Here is a 15,555-nt window from a genome sequence, read left to right on the forward strand (position 1 = left end):
AAGCCATGGCTCCCTTTTGGAAATGGAAGGTTAGTAGGGGAAGTGGTCTTAAACCGGCTGCTCAAACCTGCTGCTTTCCCGCGGTGGTTCTCCTCTATTTAGTGATTCTGTGGTTAGCAGTGCCCACACCAGAAAACCTGCAATCGGAGCTGCTCACTGTCTCGGAATTTAGCTAAGGAGACGGAGAGGGACCTTGGCTGGAAATGTGTTATTTTTGCTTCCCGTTTTAGACACAACCTGCATTTTTGTTCTCTCTGGTTTGGCTGAGCCTTCCCTGGAAAAGATTGTGGAGACCTCTGCAGCAAATTGTGGGGAAGGAGCAAAGGCTCCCTAGAGCCCATCAAGGCGCGTTAGGAGACCTTTGGATTTCAGGAATCACCGTGCATAGGAGGAACCTTATTAAAACCCCCTATTCAAGCAAACATCTGGGTAGAATGAATTAATTTTGCCCTTTGCAAACCGCTGGGTAGGCTGAACTACTCCCCATTTGTTTCCGAGGTGCTGCATGTTGACCATCTCCTTGCCCTGTGAGCCTCACTCTTCTTCACTTTCTTCTTCTTCTTCATCTGCTTCTGTTGGCCACGGTAGCAGCAACTTTCTTAGTAGCTTGTAGAAACCTGTCACTGCTCTTTAAGCAGAAGAAGAATATACAGGTAATTTGCAGAAGAGTAGGGAAGTGTGGATAATGAGTCCTGCAAGTGTTGTAACATAGAGACAGCAGTGCTTGCTAGTAAGTTATTAAGTATATTACAAAACGCAAAAGGTCAGCCTGAAGCAACATGATATAATTGTCTCTGATTCAGGTGGAAGAAAATACACAGAGAAGCTAAATGAGCTACCCAAGGCAATGGGTTGAATGGCAGACTGAGAATTAAAAGTTGTGTTTGAAGTCATGCAGTCTGACCATTGCAGATAAATTACATTTTTAATCACTAACTTAAGTAAAAAACAACAACAAAAAAAAACCCGAATCCATCATCCCCCCAAATTCTGTGTACCAACACCTATGCTTATTCATAGAGAAATATTAGGTAACCATTACACTATTAAAAGGAACCTACTCACATACTTGCCGCTCAGTGGAAATCCACAAGTATTTCCTTTGTCTGCAATTAAAAACAAAAAGCAGTAGAACACCTTTACTACTGATTTAACTAGAGGAGTATTTACTGTAACCCCTGTATTTAAGCAGATAAAGTAGATCTTTCAAGGAGCAGATGACCTACCTGGCTTTCAGTGCAGTGGTCCTCCCTTGAAAGCTAACCTGCAGGGAAGCTGCTGAAAGAGCTGCAGCCCCAAGGGACCCAGAACAGCACGACTGTATGAGGACGTGAGCTGTGCCCTGACGCACCCAGGGTTTAGCTTTCACGGCATACAGGAGAGTATTAACCAAGATTTTTCCTTCTGTTCCAGGCTATCAAATGGGACAGATGTCTTATGTGTTTCAGAAGAAAGTCTGAATAAGAAGTTTGGCTCGCTGGCTCTGAGCAAGTTGAATTTTGACTCTACTTACACTGTTGTGGTTGCAGCCTCCAATGAGCTAGGAAGTGCTGTTTCACAGCCGCTCGTGTTCATGTTAATAGACATAGGTAAATGCATTACTTACTGCCTTTCAGTTAGTCCGAGCCCTTTAGAAAGACGTGAAAACATTTTGAGCACTTTCTTGTTTAAACCTCTCAGAAAAAGCACCCATCCAGTCTAAACCAGTAATTCTGTTTTCCACATAATCCCCCGTTCTGAGCTGTGGTGCGTATCTGAGCGCTGTTTGCTTCTTTCTGTTTTTGCTGCTAGTGAAACCACATCCTCCCAACTTTTTAGTGGAATTTGAAAATTCTTCTGTGACCAACTGCACCTTTTTTTGGCACGATGAAGCACAAGTGCAGCACTGCAGGCTGAGATACCGTCCACTTACCAGGCACACCTGGAGCGTGGTAATCCTCTTCTGAATAAAGGGAGTTACAATCCTTGGAGGTTGCTTTAATATTGTTATTTCTTACTAGAATCACTTTGTCCAAATTTGCCTTTCTCTGCTCTTTAACACCATAATTAAGAAAAAGTATTGCCTAAAAAATTTGTTATCTTCATGTAATTAAATGAGGGATTTTTCTGATGAAGAACTGCAAGCCTGATGATTCATTGCATCGTTCTTTGAATTATTAAAGTTGCCTCAGCTCAAGGGTTTCCCCATTGGTTTTTAAAGACGTGTTTTGGCTGGCTGGGCTTCCTTTGGGCATTAGTAATTCAGCCTGTCACTGCCTTCAATCTTTATTTCCTTGTGAGTTTAACATTATATGTCCTTTATCTTCATTAAAGGTTAAGAGCTTAAACAGTGAGAAATGCAGTCTTTATGGTCTGGAGCCTCATACAGCCTACGAGTTTCAGGTCAGCTGTAAAATTCACCCTGAGCGAGGACTGTGGAGCAACTGGGGGGCATACCAAACCCGGACTCCAGAAGCAGGTAACACAAGACGGCATCTCCTGCACTAAGCCTGTGTCTAACCTTTGCATACGAGTGGAGACTTCAGCTAAGGAAGTCAAAATGCTGCTGGGTTTTTGCTGGTTGGTTTGCAGAGCTTCTGTCGATCCAGACACAGAGCCAACAGGAAAGTAACTTCTGTAACAGAACTACTTTTTTAGTGAAGAAAAAATGAAGCTGTTCGAGTTACTTGCAAAACAGGAATTTCAAGACTTCACTGAGAAGGTCTGAAGGATATTTTCATCTGACATTGTTGAAGGAATTTTCTCCATGTTGCCCGGAGCCATAGTAGCACATCTGGAAAAGGCAGAGACAATTGTGCAGCTTAGCTGGGGAAAGAAAAATATTCTGTATTGGTTCATATCTAAACATTTTACTGAATTCCTACAACAACCCCCTACTCGGGTCAGGATGACTGCTATGTCACCCTCTGGTGCCGATGAACCACAGTTTGGGTGACACACTCTGGGTCCTTGACCTCGCCCAACAATGTGCTGAGAAGTTGGGAGAATTGGGCAGGAAACTGCCTGGACTCTCTCAGTTCTGCTGATGCTGGCAGCTTTTAACAGAACAGTTTAATTTTGCCAAGTTGTCTATTCCCAAGTAGAGAAGTTATTTCATTTGGAGCCTCCCCAGGTGGCCTCCTCCACCACGCTGTGGAGTTGCTGGAGACCTGGGTAGCTTCAGCAGAGCAGAACCTGGCCAGGCATTCGGGAGAGAGAGATCCCACCAGGAATTAGCTGAGCAAAGAGCATTTCTGCTCCAGAGGACATTACAGCAGACTCCAGGGACACACAGCACCAACCTGAGGGCAATCCTATTAGTTTCTGCCAACTCTAATATTAGCTGCCTTGAGCTGGCTGCGGGCTCACGTAGCTGCCTGCCTGACTTCACCCTGAGCTGCACGAACTCACATGCTGCAAAACTTTCCGTTCTTATGAGAGAGGAAATCTTCTCAGAAGTTTGTGTTTCAACAAAGATGTGTCGGCTGCTTTGGCATCCCCTCCTTTCATCTCCTACTTGGATTTCATTGCTCTTTTTTGCGTATTACTATAAGCTCTTCAGGCTAGTGCCGTTATTACTCATGCTATTTACCACTACTGACAGCATCAGTTTCTGTAAGAAGCATTGATTGATGCAGAAGGTGTGAGCTTCTCCTTCCTTCCCCCACCTTCCTCTCAACAGTTTTCTCAACCTTCTCGATGCACCCTGGCTTGCTACGGTATTTGGGATCATCGCTCCTCTACCCAGCCGATGCCATAAAACGAGAATCTTTTTGGCTAATCAAGGAGCATTTTCTGTCCTCAGACTAGGTGACAGCAAGGGGAGGTTGCAGGCGAGAAGCTCTGGGTACGTCATGGTTGCCCTTCTTTGAAGGAGCTGAAGTTCTACACATGACTTTGACTTTTTGCAAATTCAGGAGTCTACCTTTTCGATGAGCTAAGTTTTTTCCTGTTTATCTGACCTGCCACAAAACTTGCCTTACGCAAGCACTGTTCATAAGTGAGCTTTTTTTTTCCCCAGCTAATTTGTGTGGTTCATATGTGAAATAAACTTTAAAATCTGGGCTGGAGTCCAACAGATGCAATCCCATATTTTATTTTTCCTGCTTTGAGCTTGCCCCTTCCTCCCTTGCTCACAGCGAGTGTGCTCTGGTTTTATTTCTTCTGTCAGTCCTGCTTCTTGTTTCTATTCCAGTCACTATTTGCAGCTAATACAGGACAAATAACATTGCTGGCATTGAGGATTTTTTCTGTCTTTGAATTTAGCAAATAGCAGGCAGCCCCATTCTAGCTGGGATTGTCCAACAGCTGCCTGCTGCTTAGGCTATTAGTAGCAATTATTATTTGAATTTGATAGGTTTATTTTGGTGAGGGACCTTGAGGAACCAAACTTTGTTATCTTTGGTCACATTGGCTTTCTTTATGTGTCTTTATCGGCTTCTAAACTGTTGGAGCACATTGTTCACCAATTTCTGCAGCCAGAAGTTTGCTTTAGTGTTATTTTGGAAGGTTTACTCAAAAAGTTAAGGGTTTCCAGTCACTCTGTGACTATAAGGAGAATCGTGGAAAGAACAGGGGTTTTAAGCTCCCTCTGACAAGGTCCTACCCAGCTACCTGTTAAAGACATTTATTGCCTAGGGCCAGACAGTGAAATCCTGCAGATCCTACAAACCCGATCACCTGAAGCTGTCTGTTTTTTTAGGAGTGATGTAGCCAACCCCAAGGACCTTAACTAGCCTGAACTTTTATGCAAAGACGAGAGCTAATACTGTCACTTTGATGTGTAGGCTTCCCTGGGAGCTGTCCTGATTACCGAGTGCAGGATACAGTCATCAGCAGTGCAAAACCCTCTCTTGGGTTTATGGCTTGTTCTCTTCATGAGTACCATCATGTAGGCAGTCATCAACGCAGCTGAACTCCACCTGCAACAGCAAATACAGGCTATTACATATTGCATCACTTCAGTGACATTTTAAATCTTAAATTTTAATTGTCTCAAGATTTTTACCTCCTTTGCCTACCCAATGTCTTGTTTGTTTGCTTCAAAATACAGCCAGTAATGCTGCTCACCTTTTCCTTCCACACCAGTGCCGACCGGGCTCCTGGACATCTGGTACCGACAGCAGGACGTGGACTCTCAACGGCAGAACATCTCTCTTTTTTGGAAGGTAAGTTAAGTGAAACCTGAGTAGATGAGGGCGAACTCTGGTTTATGTGTTCGCAGGAAAGGACTGAAGCCAAGGAGAGCACAGGGCTTTTACCAGTGCCCAGTGACAGGGACATGGACCAGCTCTGATACCCAAGGCTTGCCTCCCCCGGGAGATTCAGCAATGCTTTTCTACCTACAATTTGCCTTTTACAGGTCCCCAAACTTTCTGTCATGCTGGAAGTATAACACATTCCCAGCACATCACATGAGTGAAGAGAAACAGAGATATCACAGCTCAGTTACCACCTTTCAAAGATACATGTTCCCTCCCCCTTTCCACAAGGCGACCCATGCCTCTGATGATATATCTAAAGGGACAGATAACAACCTTACAGACTTCCTAATTTGTTTTCTAATTAATATCTCCCTCTCCTTGTTCTCCACCTCACTGTTGTTTGCCATGGTTGCCATACGCAGTCAGGACAGTAGTTCTGAGAGGCCAGGAGGACACTGTGCCCCATGTTCTCCATATGCACACACCTTGTGTGTCTGCTTTTGGGTATGAGCTTCCTTCAGAAGAACAGAGCAATGAAGAATGGGGGAGGTAGAAGAGGCAATTTATTGTAATAGCCCTTTAAGGTGACCAAGCTCTAAAAAATTTAAGAGCTGGATGTAGTTTGTGCAACTGAAAGGGTCCTGTCCATGTCACTGCTGCGTGGGTGGATGGTCGGTCAAGGCTTTTCTCATACAACAGCAGCAGGAAGAAATGGGTTTTCTCTACAGGTGTGAAGCAGGTGATGGGCAAACCACATGCAAAAGGGTTTGCTAATAATAAAGCTACAGATCTGAAACTGGACAAACTCAGAGTTGAAAAAAGTTGGTTGTTTGTGTCTGCTGAGCAACTCCTCCTGTGAGCTGGGACCGAGACCCTGCAAGGGAAATTTCAAAAAGAATTCAGTTTAAAACCCAGCTGTAGGGTAAAAATTCCATATTACCATACATTACCATCCAGCTGAGGGGAAAAGGCTTGTGCCAGGTCTGCTATACCAACGTTCCTGGTGAAATCAAGCCCTGTTACCAGTGCCGGGTGCTGAGTTTCTCCAGTATTACTGGCCCAATACTTAAAGCCAGGTCCAAGAGGAATTTTTGGATTGTGGGGTGTTTTGCTGTGGTGGTTTTATTTCAAAGCTAGTAAGATTTTTTTTTTTTTAAAGCATAAATCATCTTTGACTTCCAGTTTGCAATCTCTAGATAACCTTCCAATTACTGCTATATCTTCTCCCCACACCAACAAGCACTATGCTATAAGCAAAAGCAGAAATTCTCACGTCATTATGTGACTCCAGCCGTTGTGGCTTTAAGACATTTAACTTCAAGACCTTTATCTTGCAACAGCGAGCTGGCGACACTTTCTGTATTGAAGCAGATTTCCTGCCGCACCATTCATAAAATGGGTGCAATACATTGCTTTTATAATTTTCACGACAGCTACAAAGCAAAAGACTCAGACTCAGTACAACGTACTACCGTTATATGTTTTCATATTTTCACACTAATACCAAAGAAAGGATCACCAATTTAATTTCAGCAGGCTTTCAGAGTGGTTTCAGCACTGCATTTGTCTTGAGCCACTGCTAAAGCAATTGTAAAACTGCAAACATTTTCCTATTTTTAAAAGTGCTTGTTCCCCCCTCTTCCTTCTTTTGTTGTGTTATGACAAAAAAACAGCCAAACAAGATGAACGCACTGTATAGAAACTGCAGGAAACCGTGAAACTGGTAGTGCAACTGCAGACACCCGGGGTGGAAAAACCACTGAGAAGTGTTACACGGGACAGCACAGACTGACTTTTCAGAGATGTGTATTCTAAGTGGTTGGATTTAAATAATTCTTTATCATGGCTTTAAGTAAAAATCTGGATTTTCCCAAAATCAGAAATTGTTTATTTTTACAAATCCAGCTGTGCAGTTAATACCCTTTTTTCCCCTTGTGAAAAGCGTGGCTTGAATTCAGACTCGAGGAAGGAGGAGGCTGCATGTTTCCCTGTCCCCAGCTATACTGCCGCTTGGAAAATCGGCAGCTCACAGCAAAAGAGCTTCACTAAACTGGAATTAAACAGGAAAAATAGATAAGAAATTAAAAGAAAGATAGGCAACCTTAAGAGAGGCTCTCAGGTAAATGCATGCTCTTGGCCCTACCATTAGGGAATTAATTCATTTCATGTGGCTAGATGCCACGGATTCCCAAGAGCAGAGCAGTGATGGAGCTGGGATGAGGCTTGGGAATGGAGAGCACGGGTCACAGGGCTGGGCAGCAGCAAAATCAAAGGGAAAAATCAGAATAGGCTGTTACGTGGTACAGGTTTTACACAAATGTGCAAAATCATGGTGGAAAAGGGAAATTCTGCAGCAAGGACACTAGCTTTCTTTGGAAAAAAGCATTATATTTTTAGCAATAAAAGTGCGCGTTCACTTACGAACATGTATTCTTGGGTTGGTACTGATGGGGAAACTATACTACCTTTAAAATGCATTAGCTGTACTTCAGGCCAACAGATCTTAAGTTAATTTTAAAAAAAAATAAAAGTATTACAGAAGAAAGCAGTCTCAACAAGTGAGCGAGCACACTCTGCAGTGCTGCTTGTTTCCTCCAGCTTTTCAAGAGAAGAAAGTAAAAACTGGTAATTGGTTACCAAAGACCATTAGCTGGTATGTGCTATAGTCCAGCAAGTAATGCTGTCGCTGTAAATAACCTCTTTACTATTAGAACAGAAAAGGAAGAGAAAAAATTACCTTTGAGTGAAAGTTCCTCACTTAAATGGGGCAACTTGAGCATCTGGGTTAGGGAGATGCTCTGAAGCCATCCCCTGCTGCCAGGCAGGAGGGCCGATAACAAGGCTCCCCACCTCCGCCCGGTGTGGGGAAGGGGCCGTGGCTGCTGCTCCACGGGAATCACAGCGTGGGTGGACAAACTGCAGTCCCGCGTGAGCGTGCGGGCTTGCTAAAGCCTCTTTCAGGAGGGCTTGTAGGTGTGACACAAAGACCCCTTTTGTGGTCGTAGGTTCGTTTAAAAGCAGGTGAAATATTTGGTTCACAAATGGCCAGCCACACTGTCCTCCACGAGCAGGTCTGAAACCTTCCTGGACAGCCTGCTGGGGCACCCCGGCTTGGCACAGTCAGCTTTCTGCAGCCTTTGCTCATCAGAAGAAGAGAGTAACAAATGCACTTTCCTCACAGGCTTTGAGCAAGTCAGAGGCGAGAGGAAGAATTCTGCGGTACACAGTGACCTTTGAAGCCCTGGACCGGCGGAGCCCCCCGGCAGGAGAAGCAGCATACCTTACCACCCAAACCAGCTACGCCAGAGTCATGCCAAGGGTGGACTACAAGATAATGGTCACAGCTGAGAACTCAAGGGGCAAGTCCCCCCCTACATCCATCGTGACCAACCTGGGCATCCAGGGTAAGGGCTTCTGCTGGGTCTGGACCACTGGGAATAATACCAGTGCTCTGCTTTGTGCTACACACCACGGAAGTGTTCAGGTACCACCACATCGTGCTCATCAAGGTCCATCTCAGTGAATCTTCAGGGACCTGCAGATCCAGTTTTCAGTGTGGTCAGGGGTGCAGTTTCATGACACGTTAAGTGGCCCTGCATTAGTACTGCTGTAATTTCACTCCAACCCCTTCTGCCAACACAGGCATGAGCCATGCCATCAGCCATCCAGGGACCTGACACAACAGAAAATTAACCATGCCAAAAAAAAGGGTTATTTTTTTGCAGTGGCAAGTACTGAAGGGAAGGTGACGGTGAGGGGAAATCACACAAGTTTTATCCCTTTTGAAATTGCACTCTGTTGTACCTGCGCAGCAAAATTAACAAGTGTTAATTTTGAACTCACCCAGCCCCGAATTTCCTGTGCTGGTACCAGGCACGACGGAGCCTCGCAGTCTCAGGTGGTTTGTTCAGAGAGGCGGTTCTCTATTTGCACTTGTCCTGGTGTAACGTCAGTAAAACAGTGACAGAACAACTGCTAAGTGTTTCACCTTTTCCCAGTGCTGCATGGAACACCAGTGGCACGCTCTCCTCCTTCGGAGGCAGATGCAGAGCTCCTCAGCTCGCAGACTGCATTGGTTACGTGAGCCCTTCATTAGGCAGAGATAGGATTGGTGCAGAAAGCTCACTGGTATATGGTTGTTTGGAGGCAGTAGGACAAGAACTGCTTTGTGGGCTCAGTTCAATTGTATTTGTTAGAAAAAACGTTCAAAAAAGATGTCGGTGTTTCTATATTACCGATGAAAATTCGGTGACTTTCCCAAATTTTTCTCCTGCAAGAAAAGTAACCTGGCCCTAGCTGTGAAAGCAAGAGCTTTGGTCTTGTGGAAATGGTGTGTGTTTGCGCTCTGACTCAGGAGCAGGGGTGTTGGTATGTGCCGTGACAGTGTTCTCTCAGGGCTTGGGGATGGTATAAACAAGCAACACTGCGTATGTTCAAATTGCTGCACCATGAGACAGGACAAGAATGTGGCTCTGTTCCTATCAGCATAGACATCACCCTCGTATAAATACCTTTTCTTTCAATGGCGGTTTATTTTTATACGTTGCATGGTGCCAGACAGGACGAGACACAGTAAAAACCATATATCAAACTTACCGAGTCCACCTGAGGTTAAGGCAAGTTTGTGCTGACAGTGTCTTTTTTGTTTGCTTGTTCTTTCTCCCCTGTAAGACCTACCTCCTCCTCAGAAAGTCTCTGCTGTAGCCATGGGAAATAGCAGCATCCTCATCAGCTGGAAACCGCCCGTCAGATCAACTGCATCCATCAGTGGATATGTAGTGGAGTGGGCAGACACACAGAGGAACACGCGCCGGGAGCCCCATCCAGCCTGGGTAAAGCTTCCAGCATCCAACCTGTCCACAGTGATAGCAGGTAACTACCACTTCGAGGTAGGATGTTACTGAGGTACCATTTTGAAAGCTTTTTAAAGAACAAGTCAGATCCTAATTTTTACTAATTCAGCATAAGAAATGATGGCATTTAAAGCTTTTTGTGTGGGATGAAAAAAAAAATTAAATCCGTGGCTGCTCTGGGCTCAGTTCCGCAGTCACTCTCAGCTGAGATTTACATCTGATAAGTAAAATGTCTCTTAAAAAAACCCCAGTCCCTTCGAAATGAAACAAGCCAGCTAGAAGTACAAGAGATCAAAGGCTTAAGAAAAACTATTTCCTTTCTACTAATTGTTGGTTACTAATCCCAACCAGTACTACCTGTCAGTGTTCTGCACATCAGATAGCTATGAAGTTATGACCGGGGTGACAACGAGCGTTACCCTCGTTTAGTCTTTTCTATCTTCTGTCCTGGTGCTGTGCCTCCGAGGTGTTTACATCCCCACTCTTGAATGAGCTGAAAAGGCAGCGTATTCACACCATCGCTTTGTGCTCTGCTTTGGAAAGGAGAGAAACGAGTTCCTGTCGATCAACCATAACCCGCAGGAACAGCCCGGAGGAGGATGTTCACATGAAGTCACGGGGAAGAAATAGGGTGTAAGACTCTCGTGTCTCCTAAGTGACCTTACGCATAGCCAAACCCTGCACCTCATATCTTAGAGCAACAAGCTGGGTAATAGCTATTCACCTCCTCCCTTTACTTGAAGCATAAAATGCGGTCCCGGGTTTCCTTTGAAGGATACAGGTCTGCTGGCAGCTGTTGCTTCATGAGGAAACAAAGGATTTCACCCTTCCGCGTGCTAACATCGTTTGCCTTATGCACAGTAAGGTTCTGCCAAGCTGAATAGGAGAACACAGAGAAGCATTTCTTTCCTTCCTTATGAAAGATGTGTTAATAAATCAGAAGATTCATCTCAGATTTAAGCAGCTAATGTAAATACTTTAGCCATGACTGTAAATACTTTAACTAGTAACTCCACTTTTAATTTCTTTATTTAGAGCACATAAAAGATAACGTGTGCTATCAGATCAGTGTATTTGCACTCTATTGGGACAGAGCTGGACAAGTGGCATCAGTTAGGGGATACGCAAGAGCAAAAGGTAAGTCACAGTACTACTCTTCCAGGTATTTTTAAGCTAGGTTAAGTTCAGCTTTAAAAGTCAGTCTTATGTTTTGCAGCACCATCAGCTGGGCCCCAGATGTATACAACACCACGGGCAAACGGCATCTTGGTTTCATGGGAAGAAATCCCTGCCCACCAGCAAATGGGCTGCATCACAGGGTACCACATATACCTGCAGAAAAAGGACGGGGAGGAAGCCCCAGAAGTCTACAGTAGGTATCTGGTGAAGACCAACATGATGTGCATGTGCTGCGGGTGGAGGATAGAGGGTGGGGGAGAGAGAGGCCTTCAGAAAGCTCTGCGTAGTCAGGGAGTCACAGGCAGCTGGTCTGCCATGAGGGTTAGCAGCAAGATTCAGAGTCAGCTCCCTCTGCTACAGCTGCCCATCAACAGGACTGCATGTTCAGGGCTTCCAGATTGGAGTCAGACCATTCTACGTCATTTTGAATGTGGAACTATCAGATTTCTCCCTGCTTTTTTCTTTTTTTTTCCCCTTTTAGTTGTTTTCTGAAGTCATAACCACTGCAGGCCCTTGTAATTATTGGCAGGGTAAAATAACAGACTTTCTAAAAACCCTGTTGAACAAATGCGTACTCCGCATGACACACTGAGACACGCTCGGCAGGCAGCACCTACTGCTTTTCCCACCCAAGCCCTCTCTCACTCCGTCTGCCTAACTCCCAGGCTTCCACCCAAGAAATGTCTTTTTCAAAACTTTATATGGAAGTTGCATGGCAGGTTTTAATGGATGTTTCATAGTTCCACCATACAAACCTCACTTGAGATTGAAACATTAACTTACCAAGCAACAGTAGTCAGAGGACAGGATATGCAATCCTGGGCATCCCATCTATACAATGGCACAGGTCACCCCTATAGCATAAGGTTTTCTATAGCCCTTCCAGTGATTCAGTGACATAGAAAAGGAAATTACTTTAAGTAACTCTCCATGCTCCAAGCACTAGAAAGCTAGTTCATTGAAGTTAAATGCAGTAAACGTATGTGCTAGGTGCTTCATTTGCTTGTCCCCCTTTTCCTTCCAGCCGTTTCCAACGTGACTGCCCAGCACTCGTACATCACCAACTTGCAGCCCGGTGAGCACTATGCCCTGTGGATGACAGCATCAACGGCTGCTGGAGAGGGGCCCTGGGGCAACAGCGAGCTCGTCTGCTTGGAAAGTATGTGTCTCTGCTGGGGTGGGGGGCCAGGAGAGGTCCTAGCCCTTGGCCCCCTGTTTTCCACAGACTGGGAATGCTTTTCCCACTACTCTTTAACTACTGAAGTTCTCTAGTTTCGGCTAGTTTTAAAATGTAGCATCTCTTTGTCTTCAAGCTCCCAGGTTTGTGCCAAGACATTAGCTGTACCATTTAACAGTAGTTGAAGGCCAGCAGAATGGTTTATGGTGAAGGAGAAAAAGAAGGGTTTTGTCCCTTCGAGTTGCTGGCCCAGTCAGCTGTGTGCTTCAAGCTCTGGCACAGGTACCCAGGCAGAAAGTCCTGCTGGTCACGTCTCCCATGGGTTGGTGGCTCTCTGAGGACCTGCGGTCGCTAAAGCAGCCATGACCTCAGAGCCTTCTTGAGGAGCACAGCATCACGTGTGGGGTCCCTGTTCCTGTGCCTCCCAGGGGATGCAAAAGCAAGACCTTCTCCCAAAGACTTCTGACCACAGCTAACAGCAGTAATCAGGGTTTCTGTCCTGCAAGGTGGATTGTTTTGATCAAATTTGTTGTGAGCCCAGATCAAGGCAAGCAATCACTAAACCCCGAGAAGGGAGTTGATAAAATGTGTGCTTAAGTATTGCCAGAAGGTTTGTTTTGCTGCATCTCCTCCCCAGCAATGTGCCACAACAACTTTAAGCTCCCAAGTTGCGTATGTTAGGGAATTCATCTTCCCAGCACGGGAGCAGGGCTCCTCTGGAGGCAGGTTTCTCCCATGGACTGCGGGAGAAATGCAGGGAGGAAATTAAAGCAATCCAGACAAGTTAAAAGTTTTCCTGATATAAAATCTGGATTTGCGAAAATTACATTTTAAGCAGATAGTGCAAGCACAGGTGTTCACTGAGAAACAGTTCAGTCACTGACCGTTTATGAAAGATGCACTGAATTTTGTAAGATCTTTCCTACTTAACATCTCTCTGCTCTATGCACCACCCCAAGTTTATGCCCTCTGTCAACGTTTGGTTCAGTACTGCAAGAGAGATCAGCAATTGCGTGTTTTGGGTTGTGGACCGCGTAACTCGAGAGACAGTGGTAGACACCTTTATGTTAAAAAGTACTGCTGTCCTCAACAGTCCACCCAGATTCCTGATTTTGAACCAAAAAAAATGTTGGTATCTTTTATGAGTGCAAACACTAGTCAGGCCACAACTGTTGTCCAACTTGAACTAGCATATTTAATTTTTTTATTTTTTAATAAAGATGAATGTCGTGTGTTCCGTATTTCAGGTGCTGGGGACTGGATGACTGTTGTGCTTACCTGCAGCTTCTTCATCTTCTCAGCCTGCATTTGTTCTGTGCCTCCGGCAAGAAAAGTGTGAGTGGATCCATCTGTTACATTCCAATAAAACACAGAACTGTTATTAGAAGGGATGGTCATGTCCTTTCAGGACACCTTGAGGACCAGCGAGGATTGTTCTGAATAAAGGTTTCAGAGTACACAAATGATAAGAACACCACCCACTGAGCTTAAAATATAGCCTTATTTCATATATATCATGAGTTTTTAACCTAGAGCTTAAGGTCTGCTTCCGCCGAAACAAAACTGAAGGGGTACGATCCTTAGCAATTAACCTTGGAGCGAAGTTAAACCCTGAGATTAAAAACTGTTTTCCTTTAAAGCGACACACACACGTCCCCAGCCAGATTTTCCAGGACTGGGCTCACGGCCGTATCCAGCAAGCTCTGCCCACAGGGCTGCTGTTAGTCATCACAGGCAAACGTCTGGCAGGGGCTGGCAGGAGGAGGATGCTGGGCAGCATTTACCTCTGCTCAAGAGCTGCACCGCCCCATCAGCCAACACTGACATGCTCCCCACCCAGCCGGGGTCTCTGCATGTCCCTACTAAGGCAGATTCACGATTACACCGAGCTCTTCGGTAATCACATGCACAAATAGCACATCCCAGGTCAGTGCTGCAGGTATCAGCGTTCATGCTTTTAATTGCACTTATTCAATCTGCAGATTAAAGTCGCTCCTCTCTGCACTTATGCCACAGTGGCAGAGCAAAGCCATTCCAGACCCAGCTAACGCTACATGGGCTAAGAACTACATGTCCATGAAGGTAAATTGTACTTTTTTTTTTCTTCTAATCCCACCACCTTCAGAAGAAAAAGCAATTGGAGCCATGCAAGTCAGTAATCTCTTAATGCAGCAAATCCAGCAATCTCTGATAGTGGATTTATGGTGAAGGATTTTATGGTGAAGTGGTGATAGTGGATTTTATGGTGAAGCTCTGTTTTCATATCATGTTAGACTGTAGGATATATCAGGCAAATTAAATGCAAGAACAACGCAGAGATCTTTCATTTTTAGCAGTATTAGCTGCTGTGTGTGTGGAGGGATACTTGCATTGTGGGGGTGGGAGGTCACAGGATATCGATCACATAATTATCACTGCGCAGCATGTGCTCCTCCGCAGGCAGAGCTGAACTCGCCCTCCAGCCTGTTCCTGCACAGCACCAGCAGCTTTGAAGAGCCCGAAACAACAGAAGTAGAGGAAGCCTTCATGAAGACCGACCCTCTGGCCCTCCAGGACAAGCTCCTCTTCAGCAGCATTGGCAGCAGGGAAAACAACGACTGGCCACTGGAGAGCAGCTTGGGGCACGAGGAGCCGGAGTACAAACCTCTGCCCAGCACGGCAGACAGAGAGGTTTATGAGCAGCAGCTTCCCGACCTCTACAAGAGGATAGTGGTGGAGGTGACGGAGCACACCCAGACCGTTTCTGAGTACATCACGAACCCTGTCACTGACAAAGCCACCATGTACCGACCCCCCGTTACAGACACCACTGAAGACTACCCTGAATTCGAGTGCAATCCGCTCTCCATCTTCTCAACAACTTTTTTGTCACCTGTACTTTCCTATGAAGGGAATCTTAGTTTGGATACAGTGAAAATAAACCGCAGCTCTTTCACAAGGTAGGTGGTCAGGGTGATGTAAGCCTGCCCCGATTTTTTGCACTTAAAAATATTTCAGTGTGTTTCAGTACAGGCAGTCCACTAACTTACATGTGATACCTTTAAGTGATTAAAAAAACCCAACTCACCAGCCTTTCCAGCACTACGTCACACCTTCCTGTACAATACAGCAGCTCCTCATCCACCCAGCATGCTTGGGTAGAATTAAAGACAGATCAGGAATG

General features: G+C 45.3%; 1 protein-coding gene across 1 annotated transcript in view; it reads left to right on the top strand.

Annotated features, from left to right (window-relative positions):
* Positions 1-15,555, top strand: part of IL12RB2 (interleukin 12 receptor, beta 2) — a 20,242-nt gene that overhangs the window by 1,382 nt on the left and 3,305 nt on the right. The window contains 13 exon segments of the mRNA XM_009320656.1: positions 1,414-1,589; positions 1,792-1,931; positions 2,314-2,458; positions 5,068-5,147; positions 8,365-8,587; positions 9,855-10,055; positions 11,072-11,173; positions 11,253-11,408; positions 12,240-12,374; positions 13,640-13,727; positions 14,375-14,474; positions 14,832-15,312; positions 15,315-15,349. Coding sequence (XP_009318931.1) covers positions 1,414-1,589; positions 1,792-1,931; positions 2,314-2,458; positions 5,068-5,147; positions 8,365-8,587; positions 9,855-10,055; positions 11,072-11,173; positions 11,253-11,408; positions 12,240-12,374; positions 13,640-13,727; positions 14,375-14,474; positions 14,832-15,312; positions 15,315-15,349 — 2,062 coding nt within the window.

Source organism: Pygoscelis adeliae, unplaced genomic scaffold, assembly GCF_000699105.1.
Source record: "Pygoscelis adeliae isolate BGI_AS28 unplaced genomic scaffold, ASM69910v1 Scaffold402, whole genome shotgun sequence".
Classification (NCBI taxonomy): Eukaryota; Metazoa; Chordata; class Aves; order Sphenisciformes; family Spheniscidae; genus Pygoscelis; species Pygoscelis adeliae.